This window comes from Panthera tigris, chromosome B4 (genome assembly GCF_018350195.1).
Source record: "Panthera tigris isolate Pti1 chromosome B4, P.tigris_Pti1_mat1.1, whole genome shotgun sequence".
Classification (NCBI taxonomy): Eukaryota; Metazoa; Chordata; class Mammalia; order Carnivora; family Felidae; genus Panthera; species Panthera tigris.
The window spans coordinates 19,945,606-19,972,437 of NC_056666.1; the positions used below are offsets into that span (position 1 = coordinate 19,945,606).

At 38.2% G+C, this 26,832-nt stretch overlaps 1 protein-coding gene across 13 annotated transcripts in view; it reads left to right on the forward strand.

The window, feature by feature from the left end:
* MLLT10 (MLLT10 histone lysine methyltransferase DOT1L cofactor) overlaps positions 1-26,832 on the forward strand; it is a 234,949-nt gene that overhangs the window by 115,897 nt on the left and 92,220 nt on the right. For all 13 annotated transcript variants that reach the window (XR_006219669.1, XM_042991194.1, XM_042991193.1 and 10 more), the window contains one exon: positions 23,979-24,074. Coding sequence is in view for 12 of the 13 variants with exons in the window: in XM_042991194.1 (XP_042847128.1) it covers positions 23,979-24,074 (96 nt within the window). In the remaining variant the exon portion in view is untranslated. The remainder of the gene's footprint in view (positions 1-23,978; positions 24,075-26,832) is intronic.

A 26,832-nucleotide genomic window follows, 5' to 3' on the forward strand; every position in this document is an offset into this window, starting at 1 on the left:
ACAGGCTCCAGGCTCTGAGCTGTCAGCACAGAGCCTGATGCGGTGCTCGAACTCACGGACCGTGAGATCATGACCTGAGCCGAAGTCGGATGCTTAACCGACTGAGCCACCCAGATGCCCCTACCCTCTAAGACTATTAATGTTCATTATAAAACAGAATTTTCTTTTAAGCCTAATATTTTTATGTTTACAGAAGTGAGATTGTGGGCCAAGGTTAGGAAATGGAGAAGGGGTATCAGACATGGCAATATGTGGTTGTATTGTGAGGTTCCCAGCTTCAGAAAGGATTTTTTTCTGAAAGTTAATTTGTAGGTCTTTATTTAGAAATCTGTGGTTATTTAATGCATTGAGATAATGCAGTTCAAATGATCCTCAGACACATCCTCTCCCTACTCATTAATGTTAACTAATCCATGATGTATTAAAAGTGTGGTATTATACTTAACAATACTTTGCAGCAAAGTCACCATTAGTGACAATGTATTATGTGGAAATGCGCTCATTTCCATGTAAGTTTTCTAGAAAATTGTTCTGTCCCCTACTGTAGCTGTGAGGGATTATCTCCTGCAGTGTTCTCCACCCCCCTTACTTGCTCTACTTTACTGTTATTAACAATTGGCAATAGATAAAGGAGCTTTTGCCAACATAAATATTGTTAGTGTATGCTGGGTGTTTGTGGGAGGTAGGTTTGCAGTTAGTGTTTTGTGAACCACAGATATTGACTTACCGTTTTGTAGGAATACTCATTTCTTTGAAGAGAACTGGGCTACTTCTGTGGCTCTCAGAGGACAAACTCTCATTCACAGAGTTGTCATTACTTTTCTGTATCTTTTTAAAAGTTTTCAGCATTGAGAGCTACCTGTCATCCCCTTTCCTTTTTTGTGTACTTTCCTTTTGGAAATCTTCCACTCAAGTTAAAGCTTTAAGCTTCTACATGTGCAAAGAGTTAAGAGAGGGCAAGGTCTTTTCAGGAACAGCAGTTAAGAATGCCTGGGGTGTGTGTTTGGTGGGGCTGAAGAGTGACAGGAGACCACTTGGTTAAAAAGGGGCCAGTTCCTGAGGATTTTATAAGTGATGCTCGTTTGATCCTTCATCCTGAGGTGTTGGGCAGCCAGCCAGAAGGATTAAAATTTTGTTGACTTCTGATTTTGCAATAATTTTAGACTCTGAGAAAAGTTGAAAAATAGTACACATTTCTCTGTACCACTCACCCAAATTTTCAAAATGTTGACATTTTAAGCTTTATCATGTCGTCCCTCCCCTCCCCTCTTTGCTGTCCCTCTTTTTCACTCTGTATATTCTTTTTCTGCAGTACTAGAGAATAAATTAGAAACGTAATACCCCTTTAGCCTAAGTGTACTACTCAGTGTGTCGTTTTAATAAAAAGGGGGATTTCCTACATGATTATATAGTACAATTATCAGAATCAGTAAATTAACATTTTTTACAGAACCGTTAGCTAATCTGCACATCCCATTCAAATTTCCCCCACTGATACCCTCCATACTGACGGGGGAAACTTTTTCTGGGTCAGAATCCAATCCAGGATCACGTTTAGTTGTCATGTCTCCTCAGCTTTTCAGTCTGTTCATTCTGGAATATTTCCTTAATTCTTTGTCTTTCATGACCTTGATGACCATGAAGCCCTGTTTCAGGTTCTTGGAGACATTGCTTTGATCTTAACAGTGGATTTTATGGTCACACCCTTGTTTTACTCTTCCTGGAATGGTTTTCTGAGAGTACTCTTCAGTACCTTGTTACTCTTCAGAAATTGGTTTCCTTTTAAAAGTGTGTTACCGATTTTAAGTAGACATTAATTGTTGTATACTCAACTTCTAGTCAGCTGATTAATTTTCTTCATTATACACTGGTACTCATAGATTGCCATCTATATAGTTGAGTTGTTCATGAAAAGGTGGTACTGTTTATCTTTGTCTGGAAGCCATTCCTTACTTTTATATTGTCTGCTTTTTGCATAGTATATGAATTTTCAGGACCACCAAATAACCTTTCCTGATTTAGTTTATCTCTGTATTCCTTTATTTTTTTAAACAAAAAATCAGATTGCACTTGCAACATACTACTTAAAAAATCGCCTTAGTTAAATCATCCAATTCATTAAATACACTTTCTACTTTTCTGTGTTACCACAGGCAACAATGTTGTTAAACTTTCAGCTTCTAGGGGCGCCTGGGTGGCGCAGTCGGTTAAGCGTCCGACTTCAGCCAGGTCACGATCTCGCGGTCTGTGAGTTCGAGCCCCGCGTCAGGCTCTGGGCTGATGGCTCGGAGCCTGGAGCCTGTTTCTCATTCTGTGTCTCCCTCTCTCTCTGCCCCTCCCCCGTTCATGCTCTGTCTCTCTCTGTCCCAAAAATAAATAAAAAACGTTGAAAAAAAATTAAAAAAAAAAAAAAACAAAAAACTTTCAGCTTCTATATAACAAGGACCCCTTTTCGTCTAACATACAATTAAATTTCTCTCACTTTGTTTTATGCTCTGGATAGCAGCCTTCCTGAAAGGCCAGAAGGTTTCAAGTAATAGTCTCTTCAGTATTCATTAGTCTTTCCTCATAATCTCCTGAAAGTCCTTTTAGCTTTTGCCCATTGCTTAATTCCATGCCACTCCCCCATCTTAGGGTTTTTTGTGATGGTAGTGTACCAGGCCTCATAACAAAATCTGAATCAGTTACCTATTGCAGCACAATAAATTCCCCTAAAGTTTAGTAGCTTTACTATAATAAACATTTATTGTCTCACAGTTTCTGTGGGTCTGGAATTTGGACTTAGGGTTTTTCTAGCTCAGGGTCTCTCATCCGATTGTGGTCAGGATTTTGGCAGGAATACAGTAGCTTGAAGCTTGATTCAGGCTGGAGGATGTGCTTCCAAGGTGGCTTAGTCCCATGGCTAGCACGTTGGTGCTGGCTGAGTAAAGAACCTCGCTTTCTGGCTGCGTGGGTATTTCATTAGGGCTGCTTAGGTGCCGTGTGACAGGGCACCTAGTTTTCCCCAGGGTGAGTGATCTAAGAGCAAGGTGAAAGCTGCAGATTTTTTTTTTTTAAACGTTTATTTTTGAGAGAGCGAGTGAGCCCAAGCAGGGGAGGGGCAGAGAGAGGAGACACAGAATCCAGAGCAGGCTCCGGGCTCTGAGCTGTCAGCACAGAGCCCGATGTGGGGCTTGAACTCAGGAACTGCTAGATCATGACCTGAGCTGAAGTCGGACACTTAACTGACTGAGCCACCCAGGCACCCTGAAAGCTGCAGTTTTTTTGTGACCTAGCCTTGCATGTTACATGTTGCCTTCCCACCCCCCCTTGTTGAATGACTTTTTTTAAACTTTTTTTTTTGGTGGTAAAATATATATAAAATAGCATTTGCCATTTTAACCACTTTTAAGACACTTCATTTTTGCGATATTCTGTTGGTTACACAGAGCAACCTATTCGGTGTATTTGGATACTACCTATGGGCAAAGATCATGGGATATTCTTGGAGGCTGGCTACTCCACCTTGAGAATTAGGCAGATACCCTGTTTCCTATTAAATTTTTCACTCACAGGTTTTAGCATCCATTGATGCTTCTACCTGAAATAGTGTTTGACAGAAAATAATTTTCCATAATTCATTCTATATCCATTAATTAGTTGGTATTCTGTAAATTAGAGCTTCCCTCCCGTTCTCTCGTTTTTCATCAGTAATGGGGAAGGGAGGATTCTATAAAGGAAGTAGCCATAGATACAGGAAGAAAATTAGGAGAGATCTGGTATGTGAATATTTTAAGAAAGTTAGTGCTCAGCAATTAGATGCATTTGAGAGATCAACTAATATAAAGCAAGTATATGTCTTTTGAATTTAATGCTGAAGAAGTTCGAGACAGTCTCAGTGTAATGGTCAGAGGAGAAGCTAATTGAAGTTGGTAGATGAATAAAGTAAATATGGGGAAATGTAAATAGAGTATTTAACTCTTTTAAAAGAATTTTGGATGTCAATAAGAGGGAAGAAATAGGGCAATAACCGGAGGAATACATGATACTAAGGTGTAGTAGTGAACAAGAAGAATACTATGTCTTCCTGTATTGTGGGAGGAGGAAGGAAAGAGTCATTTAGATCCTTAACTTCGTCACCTGGATAATGAAGCAGAGAAAATAGGTATGGACAGAATCCTAAGGGAGATATTGCTATGCAGAGTGGGTGTAAATATAAGGAAAAGGAACAAGTGAGTTGTCAGAAGTGTTTAAAGTAGTGAGTCATGGGATCCAAGTTGGATAAATAGATGGACGTGAAACTAGGGGACAGGGTCACATAGATTTGGACAAAATGTTGGAGCAAGGGTCTGGAAGACTCAGTGAGGTCCAAGAACAAGTAAGAGTGTGAATCAACGCAAAGTTATGGAGAAAGTATAGATCATAGTGGTTTAATATTTCACTGGTCGTTCTGACATCAGTTATTGCGAGACGGGTCTCCATGGGTCTCTCAGATTCGCACACATCTTATGAATAGAGGCCTTGACTGCCTTTGTTCCAGGTTATCTTTTCAGAGTTGTTTACGAAATGAACAGTCTTGGAAAATGGAGGCACCGTCATCAAGAGCAAAGGGAAGATGTGCTTATAGCCGTGGAAAATATACAGAGATAATATCTCTTTCTGGGGTATTTGGCAGTAGGCCTGCTTACTGTTCAGAATTGGGTTTCCTAAGCCCAAAGTTCCTCTCCTGTAATGAAACCCACTATGTGTGCAAGCATCATTTGACGCTTTTCAGGTCATCGTGTTAAAACTGGGACTTGGGGAACCCGTGGAAATGCTGACATTCTGGCTACTCCTGTTGTTGTGAGTAATAAAGCCCTTTGTGTATAACCAGGACTCTGGTGTCTTCTTGCAGCATCCATGAAGCTGGCAGCTCACTTGTTAAATAGGATAGTAGACCCTTCGTAATTTCTGGCACAAGATGTTATTATACGCATATTGAAGAAGAGAGAATTTAAGTGAATGCTATTGGAATTGAGGATGTTCAGGAATTGTGAGATTTGTCTACCTAGGATTAACCTTATTTTGGCTAATTGTGGTCTTGTGGTCAGGGCTGTTGGGATACTGTGGTTGAAGGTCTTACATGGAGTAGGGAAGAGTTACCTAAAGAAAAATCATGGGCAGACAAAAACAAGAGATACCTACTAGTAAATGACAGAGCCAGGATTTAAGACCAAGTATGCCTGACCCCAAAGTCTATGGATTATTATTCATATATCTTCCTGTCTTTTTCTTGGAGGTTTAATAATCACATTTCTTTAAAAGTTAGATAAATCAGATATATTACAAAACTTTTCTTTTGTATGAGTACACATGGTGAAGTTTTTTCATGTTCTAAAAAGAATGCTAGTGCAAAGAATCTTGGGAACCTTCTTTTTCCTTATGAATCTCATACAGTGTTTCAGGAGGTTGTTATTTAGCCTAGTAAATGTTTGGGAGAAGGGATTTATAAAGAGTGTGTAGCTTAGAAGGGATAGATACCTTGTCAAAGAGGATGGATGACAAGTGAAAATTACAAGTCGGTGTGAATAACCTTTTTGAAATTTTTCTTGAATTTAGATGTTGAAGACAAACATTAATACAGTGTGCATCAATTAAATGGCATGTCCATGAAATGGGCTTTTGTGACTAATTGAATTGGTTGAAGGCTAAGTTCTTTAGTCTATAGAGTTATTATTTTTCGTAAGGTTGAGATTCCACAAGACATTAAGACTCAAATGCTTACATACATTTAGGTGTTTAGGGTTATATTCCAGCTATCTAAAAACCATAGCATTATGGAGATTAAGTGGCTATAAGGAATTGTTTTACTATTATAATACAAATATTTGTCAATATATTATCTATGTTAAACTATCCAGTTTAATTTCCTTTTTCATAGTTGAAGAAAAAAGGACATGCATGTTTAATTGATAAACGTTTATGAAGCATCTACTGAATTTCAGACACCATTCTCATTTCCTAGGAAAACAAATTAAAAATGTAGAGCGTCTCATTGATATTAAACAGTTTGTCCAAAGTTAGACATTTGGGAACATAATAGTGAGAAAGCTCAGTTTATATTTTTAAACTTTTGTGCTCTGTTCATTTGACTTTTGTATGTTTCAGAAATGGAGCTACACGCAGTGAGAGTGTTGAGTAAATAGGTGAAGTTTTTTGAAAAGATGTTTACTGTATTTCATCTAATTTGACTTGTCACTGATTTATACATACCACTAAGAAAGAAAAAAGGATGCCAAGTAAACTGTGACATAGGATCACTGTAATATACATGTCCATTTTATAGGTTTAAATAAGTTAGTTAGAATCTGTTAAATATGGCATGTCAGGAGCTTAAAGTTCATATTCTTTCCCCCAAATAAGTATTAGATAATTACTTTAAGGTGTATATGTAAGATGGTTATTTATCACTATTTAGCTACTTATAGCATCTAATTTTTAGAAATGATATAAATGGCCAAGAATAAATGAAAAGTTATGACTTGTGTGGAGTGGGATATGTGTGCCTCACGTTTCTCATTGTGTCTAGGTGATATTAGTATTTAATCTCATAGGATTGTTGTAAAAATTAAGTAAATTAATGCATGTAAAAATGCCTTGGCACTTCTTAAAAAATTTTTTTTTTTAGGATTTGCTTATTTTTGAGAGAGAGAGAGTGAGGAAGGGCAGAGAGAGAGGAACAGAGGATCCCAAGCAGGCCCCACACAATCAGCGCAGCGCCCAATGTCGGGCTCGAACCCACCAACTGTGAGATCATGATCTGAGCCAAAGTCCAATGCTCAGTTGATTGGGCCACCCAGGTGCCACCCCTGCCTTGGCACGTCTTAGAAGTGCTAGTTGGAAATCTGGTTGTCCGTGCAGAAAACTGAAAGGCATCTTAAGTGTTAGTTAATATTATTAATATTATTATATTTAAAATCCATGATTTTAAAAGACAAATAATGGGGGAAGGGCCTTTTAATAGGAGTAAAAGATGCAGTATATATACAAAAGATGCAATATGCACTTAAATTTTTTTTAGTTAAAAACACTTTTAAATAAATTTTTAAAAATGTTTATTTATTTTCAAGACAGCACAAGACAGGGGAGGGATAGGGACAGAGAGGGAGACACAGAATCCAAAGCAGGCTCCAGGCTCTGAGCTGTCCGCACAGAGCCCAACGCAGGGCTCAAACCCAGGAACTGTGAGATCATGACCTGAGCTGAAGTCAGATGCTTAACTGACTGAACCACCCAGGCACCCCTTTAATTAAAAATTGTTTTAATTAAAAAAATTGTATTCCTAATTTTGCTTAATAATTTTATTTATAAAAGACTGGAAGAAAAGTCAGTAGGTGTTAACCATGATAGCTATACTATATTTAGCTTTTTTTTTTTTTTAAGACTATTTCCTAAATATTGTTTAGTTTGTTTTTAAATAACTTATATACCAGGTTATTTTTACCTTTCTATTTTTTCTTTAAGTTTTTTAAATGTTCATTTTTGAGAGGGAGAGAGAGCGAGAGAGTGAGCGAGCGTGAGAGAGAGCATGCATGAACATGAGCAGGGGGAGGGCAGAGAGAGAGGGAGACACAGAATCAGAAGCAGGCTCCAGGCTCTGAGCTGTCAGCACAGAGCCAGAGGTGGGGCTCGAACTCATGGAATGTGAGATCACGACCTGAGCCAAAGTCAGATGCTCAACTGACTGAGCTACCCAGGTACCCCTTACCTTTCTATTTTAAAAGATTTTAATATTACAAGAATTTTGTATGAATAGTACAATGAACAGCTATGTAGGTTTAACCTAGATTCAACAATTGTTGACATTTTACATCACATTTGATTTATCTTTATACATATGTATAAAATACAGAGACATTTAAAAAACCTTGTGTATCCATTTGAGAATTAATTGCTTACATGGTGACACTTCATCTCTAAATAGGCATGCATCTCCTAAGGACATTCTTCTACATTGCTGCAATGTAACTATCTTACTTAAGAAACATAACATTAATGTAGTGGAAAGTCATGTATTACATTATTCATTAATTATTAATGTTACAAACGATCACCTGTTGATTATATTTAATGTATTAGTGTAATATAATACTACTTTGATATAACATTAAATACTTAGGAAATAAAACATAATTAATTATGAAATATAACCACTATTTAATACATAGTGCATATCCAAATATCTCCTTTTGTCCCAGTAATAGCTTTACTTTAATAGCTGATTTGAAAAATTGACTCAGGATAGAGTGAAGTATCAGATATTGCATTTAGTTATTTCTCTTTAATTTGCTATAATCTAAAAACAGTCTCCAGGCTTTTCTACCTTTTTGACATTGATATTTTTCAAGAGTCCAGACCATTTGTTTCACAGATTATCCTTCTCCAGGGATTTTTCTTATTTATTTACACCTCCTGATTAGATCCAGGTTAAATATATTTGATAGAATTACCACATAAGGGGTGTGTTGTTCACAGCGCATCACCTCCTTTAAAAGAAAATATCATCATATCATATTCTTTTACTGGGGATGGTACTTAGAAGCCAGTTCTGTTTGGCGTGTGTCCCTGTTTTACAATGGACCCCTGCCTGGAAGGGTGATTTGAGGCTTAGATCAGTCCTTCTTCTCCGTAGGCCTCTTGCATTTGTCCAGTATTGGCAAGGACAAAACCCTTGTCTCAGATGCTGTTCTCACATTGGCCCCCAGTGCTTTCCAGTGGAGACTGTTGATTTGGGGGTTTACTTGCTACTTCCTTCTCCCCTCACAAATACTGTTACCATGCATGTCTTTAGGGCTTTGTCCCAACCTGCTTGTCTTTTGGAGTTCATGGCGATATTTTGAACAATTGGTTTTGTTGTAAATGTTAGTCCACGGATTTTGGTTTTCTTGTTTAAGCTGTTTCTTTTTATGTGGGGACTCAGATTGGGAAACTGTATGCTATATGCTGCCACCAAATTCCCTTTCTTACTATTTTATTTTTTCTTATTTTAAAAGGAGTTTTCTACTTGTGTAATTTTATCATCTGTATGTATAAAGACTATAGATTTTTATATGTTAATTTTATATGCTACTACCTTATTGTATCATGTGAGGTATTTTTATCACTGATGATTCACGCTGTCATTGGTTCACGTAAAATTTTATTTTACTAAAAAATTTTTTTGAAACGTTTATTTATTTTTTGAGAGACAGAGACGGAGCATGAGCTGGGGAGGGGACAGAGAGAGAGGGGAAGTCACAGATTCCAAAGCAGGCTCCAGGCTCCGAGCTGTCAGCACAGAGCCTGATGCAGGGCTCGAACTCATGAACCATGAGATCAAGACCTGAGCTGAAGTTGGACGCCTAACCGACTGAGCCACCCAGGCGCCCCTGATTCAGTTAAAATTTTAAAGGGGGTATTAACCTCAAGTGATAATTTGTGACAGAATTAGTACAAAGTGGTTTTACAATACCTTACTGTTTTATCAGATCTTTTGTGTCATAATAGCTGTATCTTAAAAGCAAGTGATTTTTGTTGTTGTTTTTCACTTCACAAATAGGCAGTATCAGAAACAAATTGATCTCAAACTTTTAGTTATAGCATTTCATTTAAGAGGGGAGAATGTATGGAAAAGAAGTATGTAGCATATAGACAGAACATTTTAATAAAAGCAGTTTGGGGTCGCTGTCCAGCCACTTGTGCTTCTCTGTACAAGCTTATTTTGCTTCTCCTATGATAATGATAATGCCTTGGGCCCTATATTTCTCTCTGCAGAGTAGTTCTAACTCCTAATTCTGTTTATTATGATAAAAATACATGTAATATTTACTATCTGAACCATTTTTTTTAGTGGAGCATCTCAAGATTTTTTTTAAGTTTGTTTTTTTAAACAATCCTCTAATTCTTTTTTAATTAATTTTTTTTTTTTTGGGGGGGGGACAGAGCATGAGAGAGAGAGAGAGGCAGAGAGAGAATCCCTTGAGGGGCAGAGAGAGGGAGAGAGAGTGCAGAGTCTGAAGTGGGGCTCCAGCTTAGCTAAAGCAGGGCTTGAACTCATGACCCATGAGATATTACCCGAGCCAAAGTTGATGCTTAACTGACTGCGCCACCCAGGCACTCCAGTTTTTTTAATGTTCGTTCATTTTTGAGAGAAAGAGTGAGACAGCACAAGTGAGGGAGGAGCAGAGAGAGAGAGGGAGACAGAGAATTCAAAGCAGGCTCTGCGCTGTCAGTGCAAAGTCCGATGAAGTGCTTGAACCCATGAGCCGTGAGATCATGACCTGAGCCAAAGTCAGAAGCTTAACTGACTGAGCCACCCAGGCGCCCCTATCTTAACCATTCTTAAGTGCATATAGTTCGGTGCACTGATAGCTGTGTCAGGACAGCAAGAAGTCTAAAACCTCAGTGCGCGTGCTTTGCCAGAGATTGAAAATGGCAAAATCATCAGTCACAGAAACTTCTAGGTCAAATGCATAATGAGGGGCCCTAAAGGTAGAGAATATAGCTTGCTGCACAGATTCCAGCACAGCCTGTTGGTTTGGGCTCCTCTCAAAGAATGCGTATTTGCAGGAGAGCTGATATAAAGGAACAAGTAAAATGCCAATGAATCATATAGAGGCTTTAATACCTAAAAAGTTCAACAAGACGCCTAGTCTCCTTTTTGATAGTGGGGTAGGGTATCAAGAGACCTACGAGGGATCAGACATTGTAAATCTCACATAGTTCCAAATAACTTCACTTGTTGAGCAGGTCCCTGAATTTTATTGTGGTTTTCACCTGGCCTTGGTGGGAGAGGTGTGATAACATCGAAGGAAGAGTGTTGAGAGTGATGCTACTGACTCAACAGCCCATAGCGAAAGCTTTGGAAATCAGAGGATAGAGAGACACTAAATCCTGGCATACCTATTGGTGTGACATTTGGCAAGGGGATTTAGATTGTCCTGAGGAAGCGCTGCAGACTTCTATCAGAGGCCTTGCAGTATGCACATGAACTGACTTGATCCTCTGGTTATAAGTGGTATGGCAAAGAAGGCATTGGCAGTGTCCGGGACAACTTAGCAAGTACCATCAGTCCTTGTAATAGATTAAGTCTGTAGCAGCTGTGACTGTGAGAGCAATAACTAACTCAGTTGACAGTAATTTACTATTGTTAAGTCTCTAGCTCCTGTTCACCTTTTTTTTTTTTTTTTCCAGTGGCCTTGCAAGGTTTATGTGTTGAGATAGCACATCTGTTACTTTAAGTCTTTAATCAAGGTTGTGGTTTCCCTTTGTCCTCCTGGAATTTCTGTTCCATTTCTCTTGGGCCACTGAGGGAAAGGAAATGGTTTGGGAAACTATTTTTATGTTCCATTAGCACTTCCTGATTGGGGGAATACTGTTTGGCACTTACAGGGTGGGTCATGACAAGCATATAACACAGGAGTTTGTAAACTTTTTCTGTAAAGAACCAGATAGTAAATATTTTACGCTTCGCAGATCACATACAGCCTCTGTCACATATTCCCTCTCCCCACCTCCACCCCCTACCATTTTTAACAGTTCTTTAAAAATACAAAGATTATTGCTAGGTTGGGTGTCATATCAATTCCTGCTACACTTTTAGGTATATAAGCAGCACAAGAACAGTTAATTACCCAAAGGCTTGGCCTACAAAGTCATGTTAGCATCCTTGCCCTACTGAATCTGTCCACTGAATCCTAGTGCCTTTTTCTTTAATGGCCCAGATAAGATAGTGATCTGGGTATCTTCTCTCCGCATTCCTCAGCATACTTGAATGGTTATATATGGTCATTGATTGATTCCTTCTTGGTGACAGGGAAACCTCATTGCCATCTCTAATTGTTTTTCTTCTTCACAAAACTGGTGTTGCCTTAAAGGATGAGGAGGTTGGGGAAGAGTGAGAGGTTGTGGGGGTAGAGAGTGGCTCTGTACCATTAAATATGCCTTTGTATTTACTTTCAATTTTGAAAGGCACGGTGACTGCTCATGAGTCACTCAAATAAATTTCCCATCTTTTCAGAACTCACAATGCCCTATTAAGTGATGTCCTTGTGATTGATACCATTTATTTCAACCCTTGGAACCCCTTGACTTAGCAGCCAGATTCTACCCTTTGGTTGACTAGATCTTGGCTTAACATAGTGGGGACCTCTTTTGGAGAGCTTGCCTTAATCTGGAATATCTGCCACCCCATTACTAAAGTAGCCTCTCAAGTTTTCACCTACTTTCAGTAAGGTGGTAGTTTCATAAGGGCTGGGAGAGTGTTTCAGGGTGGCTTTGCCAACTGGTTAAGAATTTAGCTAGATTTCTCATTATCCAGTGGTGACCTGTATCACACTGTAAATGCTCTGTTAGCATTTTAAATCCAATCTGGGGCATTAAGAGCCTGAATACTAGTCAAGGTCTCAACTGTAATTTTCCATGGGAATTGGTTTATCTCTGGAAAATCTCCCTGAGAGGACTGGAACTTCCTTTAAACAGCCAGGACCCACTGAGATCTTTTACTGTCATCTCTAAATGAAAATCAAGTTGGCAGGATAGCCTGCAGGAGGTGTTTTGCTACAGTTTTGCTGATGCCATTCTTCTTCAAGTGAATCAGAGTTTTTAAGATTTGCCTCTTTTCTGTCCACTATGGTTGCATGCTAGCTTTCCTCCTTTCCTATTCAGTAGAGGTCAGTGTCTCTGTAACTGTTACCTCAAGAGGGTTGGAGCATTTTGTCCTCCAAGGATGAATCTATATCAATAGATCATAGAACCTATGAATGAATCTTACTGTTAAAATTGGATGGAACTGAAGCCAACTGGTGTATTGTCAAGGAAGTCTTTCTCTCTGGAGAACGTTTAGCAACCACCAGAACATCATTTGGACAGCTCTCTCTGTATTTCCCAGTTCTCAACCTGCAACCATCTCCTCAAATCCTTCTCCTTATAAAACAATAAAATGGAGGATGGTTTATTTACTGCCTGATTGCCCATATAATTTACTTGATATGTTTGTTACCCGTTCCCATAGACTTCTCTTGGATCCCATTAATTGGCCTGTGGCACCCTTATCCTTACTTTTCCAGAAGCCCCTGTCTCTCTCTAATGGCATCATGTTCTCATCACCAAGCTGTCAGGGGCTGTGAAAGAGGTCCATGATTACCCTACTTGTAACTGCTTAGGAGACAGAAGAATTCTGGGTCAGGGATGAAGGCCAGTTTGTTACTTACATGAGTCACAGGCCAGAGTATCAGTATTTTTGTACCATTCGCCCAAGACCCAGTTTCCATAAGGCAACACAGAGAGGGCCACGTGACATCTGCTTATGCCATCTGTTGCATTGTAGTAGAAAAACCTTGAGTTTAGGGCATCTGAATCTTTTGTAATGGACAGTAAGCATGGCTGCCCTTTGCTCCCAAGGTAGACACTGTCTTACGATTCTGTTCATTATACAAACAACCTTGAAAAGATAGTCTAAAACAATGGGTAAGGCATTGCCTCTCTCCTAAGACATGCAGAGAAAACAGTAGAGACTCCTATAGAATTGTCTCCCAACACTTAACAGTTCTCAAATTATGAGTTGGCTTAATATAGTGTTAATTTTTCATTCACAGCTAAGTCCAAAACCGGTGATCTTGATTGGCAGACAGCTTTCTTCCAGGTCATGAATCGGGAAATTAGGTTCTTTCCATCTTAGGATTTAGCCTTCTTTTCTGTGTTGCATGGCTGCCATGGTCATTTGCATTAATCTCTGGAAGAGGAAGGAGCATGGACACTTAATTGTTGGGGGCTGTTAAGGACCATGCCCAGAGGTGACTTCCATGCTTTTTCATTCAGATTGCATTTGGTTAGAACCCAAAAGTTCTATAACTGCATATAAATGCAAAGGAAACTGAGGGAAGTGTCTAGTTATATAGTCTCAGGAAGATAAAGAGATGGGTTTGGTGGATAGCTGGCATACCTCATTTTAGCCCATTCTTTTTGTTAAGTCATGTGTAATTACAAAAACTCAAATAAGAGAGAACATTTTAACCATTTCAAGTTAATAATAATAAAAAAACCCAAAACCCACTCCTGAATCTGCCATCCAGAAATAGCCATCATTCCTACTAAGTAAAACATTGTAGATGTCATTTTTATACATACATGTAGAAACATTAAAAAGGATGGTTAGGTTGATAAAAGTTATTTTGTTAAGATGATGTAATGCTGTTAATACTTAAAAAATATTAAAGTCAGATTTAGGTACATAGAAGAAAAAGTGAAGCAAAATAGATACCACAATTGAACTTCAAATAAAATTTCCTTATCACAAAAGATATTATTTCTGTAAATAAATGGATATTATAAAAACAAACACCATTATCTTTCCAGTTTAGATGCTCTCAGCTGTTAGAGAATATTGCTAAAGGAACAGGAAATTTATTATTTGGCATAAGAAGTTCAGAGGCTAGACTTTTCTAGATTGTTAATTTCACAATAGCCGGTCCAAGAGTGGCAGGGCATTGTGTTTTTGTGGTTCTTTTGGCTTTTCTGGGCATGATTGCCAGGTCGCTGCAGTTATTCCCAGGATCTTGACCTAATACTTGAACATCCGAAAGCAGGAAGGGAGTACCTTTTTAAGAATGGGATGTTCAGTTCATAGCTGTCTCACAGAAAATGTCCCCTTCTGTCTTATTATCCCAACCCAAACCTATCCCAGACCTAAAGCAGTCAGTGGCTAAGGAGAATAGATTTATCTTCATTGACTCAGACACACCCATGTTCCCTGTCTGGGTTGGAGTATGAGGCCACTTTTATCAGTATATGAGAGAGTGATTAGCCAAAGAAAATCCCTTCTACAAGGAAGGGATTTATGTGTAATTACTGTTTGGTGGCAAACTATTATGTTTCTGACTAAATGCTTCAAAATCTATATTGAGTTCTGCTATAAAAACCTTAGCAACCCCATTTCTGCTATCCAATGTTTAAAAAAAATTTTCATGTTACATTTTTCAGGTTTGTAAAAACATAATCACTTCCTCAGAGTTCTGTATTCAGTTTGTTAGATGGTCACTACCAGGCCTCTTACCACAGCTTCTCCAGTAAGTTTTTTATATCATCTCTTAAATTGACTGAGTTTTATTGTCAAGTTTTTTCAAAAATAAGTTCTTACAGCCTGTATTCTCTTGAATTTTTTCATAATGGGAAATCATTCCTGCCTTAACTTTAGAATTCTTCTTCCATTCTATAGGTTGCCTTTTAGTTTTGTTTCCTTCACTGTGCAGAAGCTTTTTATTTTGATGTAGTCCTAATAGTTTATTTTTGCTTTTATTTCCCTTGCCTCAAGAGACATTATCTAGAAAAATGTTGCTATGGCTGATGTCACAGAAACGTTTGCCTATGCTCTCTTGAAGGATTTTTATGGTTTCAGGTCTCACATTTTGGTCTTTAACCCGTTTTGAGTTTATTTTTGTGTATGGTAAAAGAAAGTGGTCCAGTTTCATTCTTTTGCATGTAGCTCTCCAGTTTTCCCAACACCATTTGTTGGAGAGACTGTCTTTTCCCCATAGTATATTCATTCCTCTTTTGTTAATGATTAGTTGACCATATAATTGTGGATTTATTTCTGGGTTTTCTGTTTTTTTTCCATTGATCTATGTGTCTTTTTTTTTTTTTTTTTAATGTTTATTTATTTGAGAGAGAGTATAAGCTGGGGAGGGGTAGAGAAAGGGGGGCAGAGGATCCGAAGTGGGTTCTGTGCTGACAACAGTGAACTTGATATGGGGCTCGGACTCACAAACCCTGAGATCATTACCTGAGCTGAAATGGGACATTCAACCTACTGAGCCACCCAAGTGCCCCTATGTGTCTGTTTTAAAAAGATTTTTTTTTTAACTTAAACTCCTCCCCTGCTCATGCTGTGTCTCTCTTTGTCTCAAAAATAAATAAAAACATTTTTTATAACTTTTTTTTTTTTTAACGTTTATTTATTTTTGAGACAGAGAGAGACAGAGGATGAACGGGGGAGGGTCAGAGAGAGGGAGACACAGAATCAGAAGCAGGCTCCAGGCTCTGAGCTGTCAGCACAGAGCCCGACGCGGGGCTCGAACTCACGGACCGCGAGATCATGACCTGAGCCGAAGTCGGCCACCCAACCGACTGAGCCACCCAGGCGCCCCAATAAAAACATTTTTAAAAAAGTTAACAATATTTGTTCTTCTGACCCGTTTCTTTACATTGTTGTGATTTTCTTTCATCAGTGTTTTATAGTTTTTCAGAGTACAGGTCTTTCACTTTTTGGTTAAGTTTATTTCTAGATATTTTATTAATTTTGGTGCAGTTATAAATGGAATTGTTTTCTTAATTTCACTTTCTGCTACTCCAATTTTAGTGTATAGGAATGCCATAGATTTCTGTACAATGCTTGATTTTGTATGCTGTTATCCTCTGGTGGTTTTTCGGTGGAGTCTTTGAGTTTTCTATATGTAGTTATCATGCCATCTACAAATAGAGTTTTACTTCTTCCTTACCAGTTTGAATGTCTTTTATTTCTTTATGTTGTTTTATGTGGCTAGGACTTCCTGTACTGTGTTGAATAAAAGTGGTGAGAGTGAACATCTCATCTTTTTCCTGACCTTGGGGGAAAAGCTCTCAGTTCTTCACCATTGAGTGTGATATGGGCTGTGGGTTTTTCATATAAAGCCTTTATTATATTGAGGTAGGTGAGGGCTAATAAGTATTTTTGCCTCTTTTGGAAGCCAGAGGGAATGGCAAGGGTACAGTGTAAAATTTCAGCTAGGGCGGTATAAGTTTTTTTGTAAAACCCCAGATTCAGCTCTCTTTTTTAATACTTGATTAAATGCCTTGTACTAGGTTTTAATCTGTCAACTATGTGGGATGTCTCATTCCTATGGGAGCATACCCTGATTTTATACAATTCATTCTTAGCCTAGATCCTTCCTTGACTTCCAAAGAGTCAGCACCTCTTCACTCTTCCTGTTTTTGTATCCTGCTTGTTCCTTTTTCTGCCCTGAAGCTGGTATTACTCTTTAGGCAGAAAAATAACAAATTAAGGGGGCAGGAAAGCAAAAAGATAAAAAGATCTCTTCTTTCCAGATTTGGGAGTTTTTGTGATATTCTCAGAATTCTAAGGAATTGGAAGCAGGATGAAGAGCTGAATTCTATAACTCAGACTGGGACAGTTTCTGCTCTTAATTCTAAAATTTTCTGTTTTATTGCTTGGTTGCCAGTTTTTGTTTAATGCATTATTTTCTTACATGTAAGTATTATCATAACATTAAAAATTTATTTATTTACTTATTTATTTATCTATCTATCTATCTATCTATCTATCTATTTATTTAGAGGGAGAGGGAGGGAGCGTGCATGTATTGGGAGGGACAGAAAGAGAGTCCCTAGCAGTCTCTGTGCTGTCAGCAGGGAACCGTGAGATCATGACCTGAGCTGAAATCAGGAGTTGGATAGGTAATTAGGTAACCAGCCTGAGCCACCCAGGCGCCCCTGTTAATGCGTTATTATCTGCTTTTGTCGTCTCCCCAGTTTCAGTTACTGTTGGGTTTGTTGTTTCATTTCTTTTTTTCTACTGGTTTTTGTTTGTTCATTTGTTTTTTACTTGGTTAACGTTGGAAATTTTGATGGCATTTTACATCACCTAATTTTTAAGCGCTTGAGAGTTAGTTGAACATAGGCAACTTAATAGAAGTTCACTCAGTTCCAACACAGAATTATGTTATATTAAAATAACTCATATTCATTTCCTTTCTTTTTTAATTTTTTTAAATGTTTTTATTTATTTTTGAGAGAGAGAGAGAGGGAGAGAGACAGCACAAGCGGGGGAGGGGCAGAGAGCAAGGGAGACACAGAATCAGAAGACACAGAATCTGAGCTGTCAGCACAGAGCCTGACACGGGGCTCAAACTTGTGAACTCCAAGTTCATAACCTGAGCCTAAGTCAGAAGCTTAACCAGCTGAGCCACCCAGTGCCCCCCGTTTTCTTTCTTATGTTATGGCTACACAATTACTTTCTAATATTCGGCTTCCTGGTGAACTCTTCTTGGCACTTAGTAATAATGAAATTCTTTACTACATACCAGTGAACCTTTGTTAAAAATTTAGATTTTTTTCTGGAAAGTAACCTCCCGCCTAATAATGCATTCCTTCTAGAATTCACTTTTTAACTTACACCAAACATTTCTGTCAGTGGTTCAGTGATTATATGTGTACTTTCAAAATTCTCTAAGATCTCTCTGATTCTTTTGGGTCTAAACACATGAGTTTATTTTAAGGGTTATCTATTGTTGTGTACTTTAATTTTCCTTAAAAAATTTTTTTTTAATGTTTACTTATTTTTGAGAGAGGGAGCAGGGGAGGGGCAGAGAGAAGGAGACACAGAATCCAAAGCAGGCTTTAAGGTCTGAACTGTCAGCACAAAGCCCACTGTAGGGCTTGAACTCACGAGCTAACTGTGAGATCGTGACCTGAGCCAAAGTCGGACACTTAACCAACTGAGCCATCTGGGTGCCCCTTAATTTTCCATCAGGAATTTCTTTACCCATTCCACTTCACACACAAGAACTCTAAACATAGGTTAAAAACTCCTGTATCATTGTTCTTAAAAATAGTTCATTCTGGAACTAAAGCTATTTTAAAATTGAAATTTTTTTCTCCCTTCTTTTCATCTTTTCCTTCCTTTCTCCACTCTTTGACCTTTCCATGTAAAAATTTCTCATCATAGCCAACTTGTCCATTTGTTTTTTCTTTAAATTTAAAAAAAAAGTCTGCTTTTTAAAAGTTTCTTTTAAGTTTCTTTGAGGGTGTGGATAAAAGAGTCTACTCTGTGATTAAGTGACTTGGTTTATAAAAATAGGTCCTCACAGGGCTCTTTTAAGGATTAAATGAGATATATGTATTTGTATGGTTCTGATTATTTTTATTGTTAGTTGTGCTCACTGATTCATTGGGAGTGACACTGGTTCTGACCTATGGCTTTATATAAAAAATATCCAATACTGGTTTATTTCCTTCTGGTTGTTTTTTATTCATGCATATATTAACCACTTTCCTAAATCTCTAAGCATTTCTTCAGAACATACTAATTTTAATGGCCATTGTATGGTTTTATAATGATTTTTTTCAGTCACATCTCTGTTGTTCCATACTCAGATTGTTTGCAGGTTTTTCTCATGGCAAATAGTACTGTAATAAACAGTATTTAATCCTTTGTTCACCTCCTAGAGGTGAAATTTCTAGGACAGAGAATATTTTTATGGTTTCTAATTCTTTTAAAATTGTCCTTCCCAATTTATACTGTCTCTAATATATGCAAGTGCTCATTTGACCATAACCTGAGCAACATTGGGTCTTATAAAAAGCAAAACTCAACAATTTTGATTACTAGTGAGAGCAAAATACTACCTTTAATTCTTTAAAGGTAGAGTTTCACATTTTTTGTTATTTAGTGACTCTGCGTCTTTTGTGAATTGTCCTTTTTACATTTTTCTATGGCATTTATGTGTATATATGTTCAGTGATTTGTAAAAAAAATTAAACAGTGCTGAAAATGTAGAACATATTTATTTTACTCATTTTCCAAATTTTTGCTTTTGAAAGGTTTTTAAATTAATGTAGAAGCATTTCAAATGTCAGTAGCTAAACCTGCTTTTTCCCTTTATAATTTTTGCTTTGTTTTTATATGTAGAAAAGAGTCTTTTCTTTTTAAAAGTTAAAGGTTTCAAAAATACTGTCTTTCCATCCATTTAGGCTATTTTAATTATTATTTAACTCTTTAAAATAATCCATCTGGATTTTATTATATTTTGAATAATGTACTTTTGTTCAAGTTATTAACCAGTTTTTCTAGTACCAGTATTAGGTAATTTTAGTCTTTTCTTGCAAATTTGGAATCCCTTCCTTATCATATGCTAAATGTTTACATATAACTGAATCTTGTTCTACAGTTTCCTCTTGTTGTGTTGATCTATTAAAATCCGTCTCTCTCTTTTTAAATTTTTATTTATTTTAATGTTTATTTACTTTTGAGAGAGTGCAAGCAGAGGAGGGGCAGAGAGAGAGGGAGACTCAGAATCCCAAGCAGGCTCTGTGCTGGCAGTACAGAACATGATGCGGGGCTCAAACTCGTGAATGTGGAGATCCACGACCTGAGCCGAAATCAAGACTTGGGCGCTCAACCAACTGAGCCACCCAGGCACCCTTTTCTTTTTTAAATCTTATTCCAAATTTTTATTTAAATTCCAGTTAGTTAACATACAGTGTAACATTAGTTTCAGATGTAGAATTTAGTTGCTCATCGCTTACATAGAAGCCTAGTGGTCATCAAAACAAGTGCCCTTCTTAATCCCTGTCACATATCTAATCCATCCCCCTACTGTCCTCCCCTCCAGTAACCCTCAGTTCTCTATAGTTAAGAGTCTGTTTCTCGGTTTGTCCCCCTCTTTTTTTTTTCTTGCCCCATGTGCATTTGTTTTGGTTCTTAAATTCCATATACGAGTGGAATCCTGTGGTGTTGGTCTTTCTCTGACTTACTTTGCTTAGCATAATACTCTCTAGCTCCATCCATATTATTGCAAATGGCAAGATGTTATTCTTTTTGATGACTGAGTAATATTCCATTGTGTGTATATGCCACATCTTTATCCACTTACCAGTTGATGGAAATTTGGGCTCTTTTCATAATTTGGCTATTGTTGATAATGCTGCTATAAACATTGGGGTGCATGTATATCCCTTAGAATCATTATTTTTGTTTCCTTTGGGTAAATACCTGGTAGGGCCAATTGCTGGATTATAGGGTAGCTCTATTTTTGTTTGTTTGTTTTTTAAGTTAAACCCCAGCGTGGGGCTTGAACTCAAGACCCTGAGATTGAGAGTGGGATACTGGATACTGACACCAGACTCCCCAGGGTAGTTCTATTTTTTAACTTCTTGAGAAAACTCCATATTGTTTTCTGGAGTAAAATCAGCCTATCTCTTTAGTGAATATAATTGGACTGTTATGATTCATATTTTACAGACTAGTGATATAATCTGTTCACAGTCTGTTTCCACTGAACACTTGCAATCCTCATGTCAGGATACCTTTCCTGATGTACCACATAGAACCAGAATTCTGTGTAATTCCATGATGATTTCTATATGTTTGTATTTTCATACATGTACATGTGCATACTTTACTCCCAAGCAGTTTCCACATTTTAAGAGTTTGTTTGTCTACCTTGTTGTTAGTCAGGGTTATTTACTATTAAATCATCCCATCTCTTGTAGAGTAAAACCCTTGAAGAATAAAACCCAGTATGGGAAGGAGAACATGAAGGATAAAAACACTTCTTCATTAACTTTATGGGAGAAAAATATTGATACAGAACTTAAAGACCTGGGATCATTTGAACCTCATATTTATAAGTTATACTGTAATTTATACTTTCTTTAACTCTCATTACCCAATTGTGTATTCTAGTCTTGTTACAATTAGCTACTGTTGCTTGGTAAACCACCCCACAACTTGTAGTGGCTTATAACAAGCAGTGCTCAGCAGGAACAATTCATCTTGCTTCCACATGTTATTAGCTGGGTTTCCCTATGAGACTATATTCAGCTGGTGGCTGGCAGGGGTAGTGTAAGATAGGCTTTTTGTTTGTTTGCTTGTTTTTATTCTTTTGACATTTTAAGTCATTTTACTTTTACTAAATTATTCCAGCAAGGTAGTCTTATCCACATGTCTGGTGTTAGATGCTGCTGGCTATGGGCTGGGGTACTTCAGTTTTTCGCCACAGGGTCTCATTCTCTACTTCTCTATTCATTCTCAAGCTGTCTGTATCAGAAAGCTTGACGTGGTTACTTACATGGTGGCTGGAATCAAAGGGGCAAAGGTGGCAGCCATCTAAGACTTTTGTAAAGCTTTGGGCTCCTGAACTTGTACATCACTATGCACATTCTCTTGGCCAAAGCAAATCACAAAGCTAATGTAGGTTCATGGGGGGGTGGGGGCAGTGGAGAAGAGGACATGTTATCATGGGAGGAGCAGTGACATCCTGCTACAAAGAAACAGAGGCAGGATTCCTTGGTGGTCATTACTAAGATCTGTTGCAATGAAAACGTAACTCTATATCTTCTTTTATTTTTATTTTAAAATGTTTATTTTTGACAGGGAGAGCCAGTGCGAGTGGGGGAGGGGCAGAGAGAGAGAGGGAGACACAGAATCTGAAGCAGGCTCCAGGCTCTGAGTGGTCAGCACAAAGCCCCACACAGGGCTCAAACTCATGAACCCTGAGATCATGACCTGAGCCCAAGTCGGCTGCTTAACCCACTGAGCCACCCAGGCATCCTTAAAATGTAACTCTTTATTTTTTTTTTTCCAACGTTTTTTTTTTTTTTTTCGGGGGGGGACAGAGAGAGACAGAGCATGAACGGGGGAGGGGCAGAGAGAGAGGGAGACACAGAATCGGAAACAGGCTCCAGGCTCCGAGCCATCAGCCCAGAGCCTGACGCGGGGCTCGAACTCACCGACCGCGAGATCGTGACCTGGCTGAAGTCGGACGCTTAACCGACTGCGCCACCCAGGCGCCCCAAAATGTAACTCTTTAAATAACAGTAAATTTTACTCCCGATCCTGATTCTTTCAATTCAGTTTCAATTCTTTCAATATAATTGAAAACAATTTGTTTAAATTTTTTGTCATTAGGGGCACCTGGGTGGCTCAGTCGGTTAAGCATCCGACTTCGGCTCAGGTCATGATCTCACGGTCCGTGGGTTCGAGCCCCGCGTCGGGCTCTGTGCTGACAGCTCAGAGCCTGGAGCCTGTTTCGGATTCTGTGTCTCCCTCTCTCTGACCCTCCCCTGTTCATGCTCTGTCTCTCCCTGTCTCAAAAATAAATAAAACGTTAAAAAAAAAAATTTAAATTTTTTGTCATTAAATAAAGTTGGTCTCCTAATGTGTAATTAATTTCTAATTTAATTGAATTCTTTTTATATTTAATTCATCAGTTTTAGTACTTTAAATTGAAAGTAGCACACCAAAACTTTAAATTATTAAAAACAATTTTTTTAAGTTTATTTTCGGAGAGAGAGAAAGTGCAAGTGGGGTAGGGCAGAGACAGAGGGACAGAGAGAATCTCAAGCAGGCTCCATGCTGTCAGTGTGGACTGAGATCATGACCTGAGCCGAAATTAAGAATCGGACGCTTAACTGACAGAGCTACCCATGCACTCCTAAATTATTTTTGTTTGAGATAGCTGATTCATGCATTTTTCTGAATAAACCTAGGAAAAAATTTCTTAACCTGAGTTTCTGTGGCCTGGTTTCCAGTTTGTGGGCCATACAATTTAATGCATAGTGATGTAGAATCTGACACTATTCTAATGTGATAGTGTATGTCAAAGTGCTATGAAGTTTTAAAGTGCAATGTATAAAATATACCAAAAGTATTTGAGGTTTTGTTGTTTTAAGTGTTTATTTATTTTGAGAGAGTTGAGGCGGGCGAAGGGAGAGAGGGAGAGAGAGAGAATCATAAATAGGGTCCATGCTCAGCACAGAGCCCAATGTGGGGCTTGGTCTCATGACTGTAGGAACCTGACCTGAGCTGAAATCCAGAGTCGGATGCTTAACCGACTGAGCTACTGAGGAACCCCTTTGGTGTTTTTAGGTAGAAAAAAATATAGGTTGCCTGATATTATAAATGTATCAAATAATTATAGACTTCAGTTGTTTACATATTATTTTAGGTTGGTCAAGAATAAGGGAGCTGAAATCACTTAAAATAATTTTTAACAGTGTTACTATACATCTTAATGTATAATAATAACTATTTTACTAGTATTGTTTATCAAATAATATGAATACAATCAAAGGAAGTAATGTTTTATTATTTGTCAAGTATTCATTAACATTTTGAGTTACTAAACAGAATTATGAAAGAATCTAATCTTTATATACATGGTTTATGACTTAAATTTAAATTGGATTTTATTTCTGTGCGTTTCTAGAAATATAAAGAAAAGGACAAACACAAACAAAAACACAAGAAGCAACCAGAGCCATCACCTGCATTGGTTCCTTCTTTGACTGTTACCACAGAAAAAGTAAGTTTTAAGTGCCATATTTTGTTTTATATAATAACTAGTTATGTGCTGGCTTTTACCTTTAAGAAGTAATATCATTCTCAGTGTCCTGGTTCCCTTTAACTTTTCTTACCTCTTTAACCCTACGTTAAACACTTTAGGATTCCCATTTCTTAGTCTTTTATTTTACATTCTGTTTATACTCAGTTCTGAAAAATAGTAAGTAAGGCTAACAACTTGGGGGGCATCATTGAGATTAAGAATTTGGACTATAGAGTGGGCTTTGTTCACCTGTGATTTTGAATTCTGGCTTCACCACTGAGTGTTAATTAACCTCCTTGTAACTTTGTTTGATCATCTGTAAAATGGGTGAAATAATTATTGGAATTGAATTAGATAATATATGTAAAACAATTACAACAGCATCTGGTTCATAGGAAGTATTATAGTAAATGTTATATGTGCCTAATGTGAAAACAAGTGTGGACAGGGAAAGGTGCTGGGACATAATGAGCAAGGAGTGGGGAGAACCACAGAAGGTGATACTGGCCAAGGGGCCAATCACGTAGGGCTGTGCAAACCAGTGCAAGGACTTGTTTTTTGAGTTTGACTCAAAAGCAAGCCATTGGAGCATACCATCTGACTTAGGTTTTATTAGGATCTCTGGCTGATTTGTTCTGGACAGACTAGAGAGTCAAGGATGGAAGCTGGGAAGCCCTTAGGAGATTATTATAATAATGCAGAGAGAGATGGTGGTAATAGTGGAGGTGGTGAGAGGTTATGAGAATTTGAATTTATTTAAATGTAGAACCCACGTAGCTTTCTCAGAAAGAAGATGAGACGTGTGAGAGAAAGAGAGGATCCAAAGAAGAGTCAAAGGGTGTTGGACCACATAACTAGAAAAATGCAATTGCTGTTAACAAAGATGGGAAAGACTGTGGGTGGGGTGTGGTAGGTTGAGGGCAACATGAGGAATTCAGTTTTGGATATGGTATTAGTACTCTCTTGCTTCCAGAACAAATGTAGCAATTTAAAACAATATAAAAGTGTTATCTCCCTGTTCTGGAGGCTGGAAGACTGGTGGGCTCAGCTGGTTCCTCTGCATCTCTCAAAGCTGAAATCAAGGTGTTGGCTGGCCTGGGTTCTAATCTGGGAGCAAGAGCTTCTAAGCTCATTCAAGTTGTTGATTTACAAAAAAAATTTTTTTAATGTTTATTTATTTTTGAGAGAGAGACAGAGTATGAGTGAGGGAGGAGCAGAGAGAGAGGGAGACACAGAATCTGAAGCAGGCTCCAGGCTCTGAGCGGTCAGCACAGAGTACGACACGGGGCTCGAACTCACGAACTGCGAGATCATGACCTGAGCCGAAGTCGGACGCTTACCGACTGAGCCACCCAGGCACCCCCAAGTTGTTAATTTATGTCCATTTTATTTCTGGCTCTCAGCTGCGGTCTGCCCTTAGCTTCTAGAGGCTCTCTTCAGCCCTTACACATATGTCCATCCATCTCAGAGCCAGCACTAGCCTATTGAGTCCTTCCCATACTTGGGATCTCTCTGACTTCTTCTCTGCTGCACCTTTTCTGCGTCTGCCCACAGAAAGTTCTCTTCTTTTAAGGGTTCATGAGATTAGAATGGGTCTGCCTGAAAAATCCAGAATAATTTTCTTATTTTAAAGTCTGTAGCCTTACTTAAATTAGCAAAGACCCTTTTGCCATGTAACATAACTTATCACATGTTTTAGTGATTAGGATGTGGACATCCTGGCTGGGCTGTTTTGCTTACTTTAGGGTTGAAATATTTTTAGACACCCAGGTAGAAATGTTAATTAACCAGTGGCATGCATAGTGTAGCATTTGGAAAATAGGTCCAGACTATGGGTATAAATTTGGCAACTGTGTGCATAAAGAGTTTACGTAAAGCCATGAGAGTGGGTGCCAGTGGAGGAGTGAGTGCAGGTGGTGAGGACAGGAGGCCTTAGGACACCCTACGGCTGCCAGTATTGAAAGGTCTTGGAGCAGAGGTGAAACTAGCAAATAAGACTGAGAAGAGGGCCAGAGTTTGGAAGAACACCAAGAAGATGTGATTATGCTGGAAGTGAAGTTAAAGAAAAGGAAAAAAAAAAAAAAAGTTAACTGTGTCATAATAATATAAGGACTAGCTATCATATTTAGTTACATGGCAATCTGAAAGTTCTAGTTTGAACTTTCTAGAATGTTAAAAATGGAAACATACAATATTTTACACTTTGTCTTCTTTCACTCGGCATACTTTGAAATTCATCCATGTTGTGTGTATCAGTACGTTCTTTTTATTGCTGACTACTTTCTTTTTTTAATTTTTTTTAACGTTTATTTATTTTTGAGACAGAGAGAGACAGAGCATGAATGGGGAGGGTCAGAGAGAGGGAGGCACAGAATCTGAAACAGGCTCCAGGCTCTGAGCTGTCAGCACAGAGCCTGACGCGGGACTCGAACTCACGGACCGCGAGATCATGACCTGAGCCGAAGTCGGCCGCTCAACCGACTGAGCCACCCAGGCGCCCCAATTGCTGACTACTTTCTATTGTCTGGACATACCATAATGATTATCCATTCAGTAATTGATGGACATTCAGATTGTTTTCCAATTTTTGGCTATTAACAAAGCTACTAGGAATATAATACAAATCTTTATATGGACAGATTTTTCTTGCATAAATACCAAGGAATGGAATAGCTGGGTCACCTGGTGTAGCTTTAAGTTTTAAAGACACTATCAAACTATTTTCCAAAATAGTTGT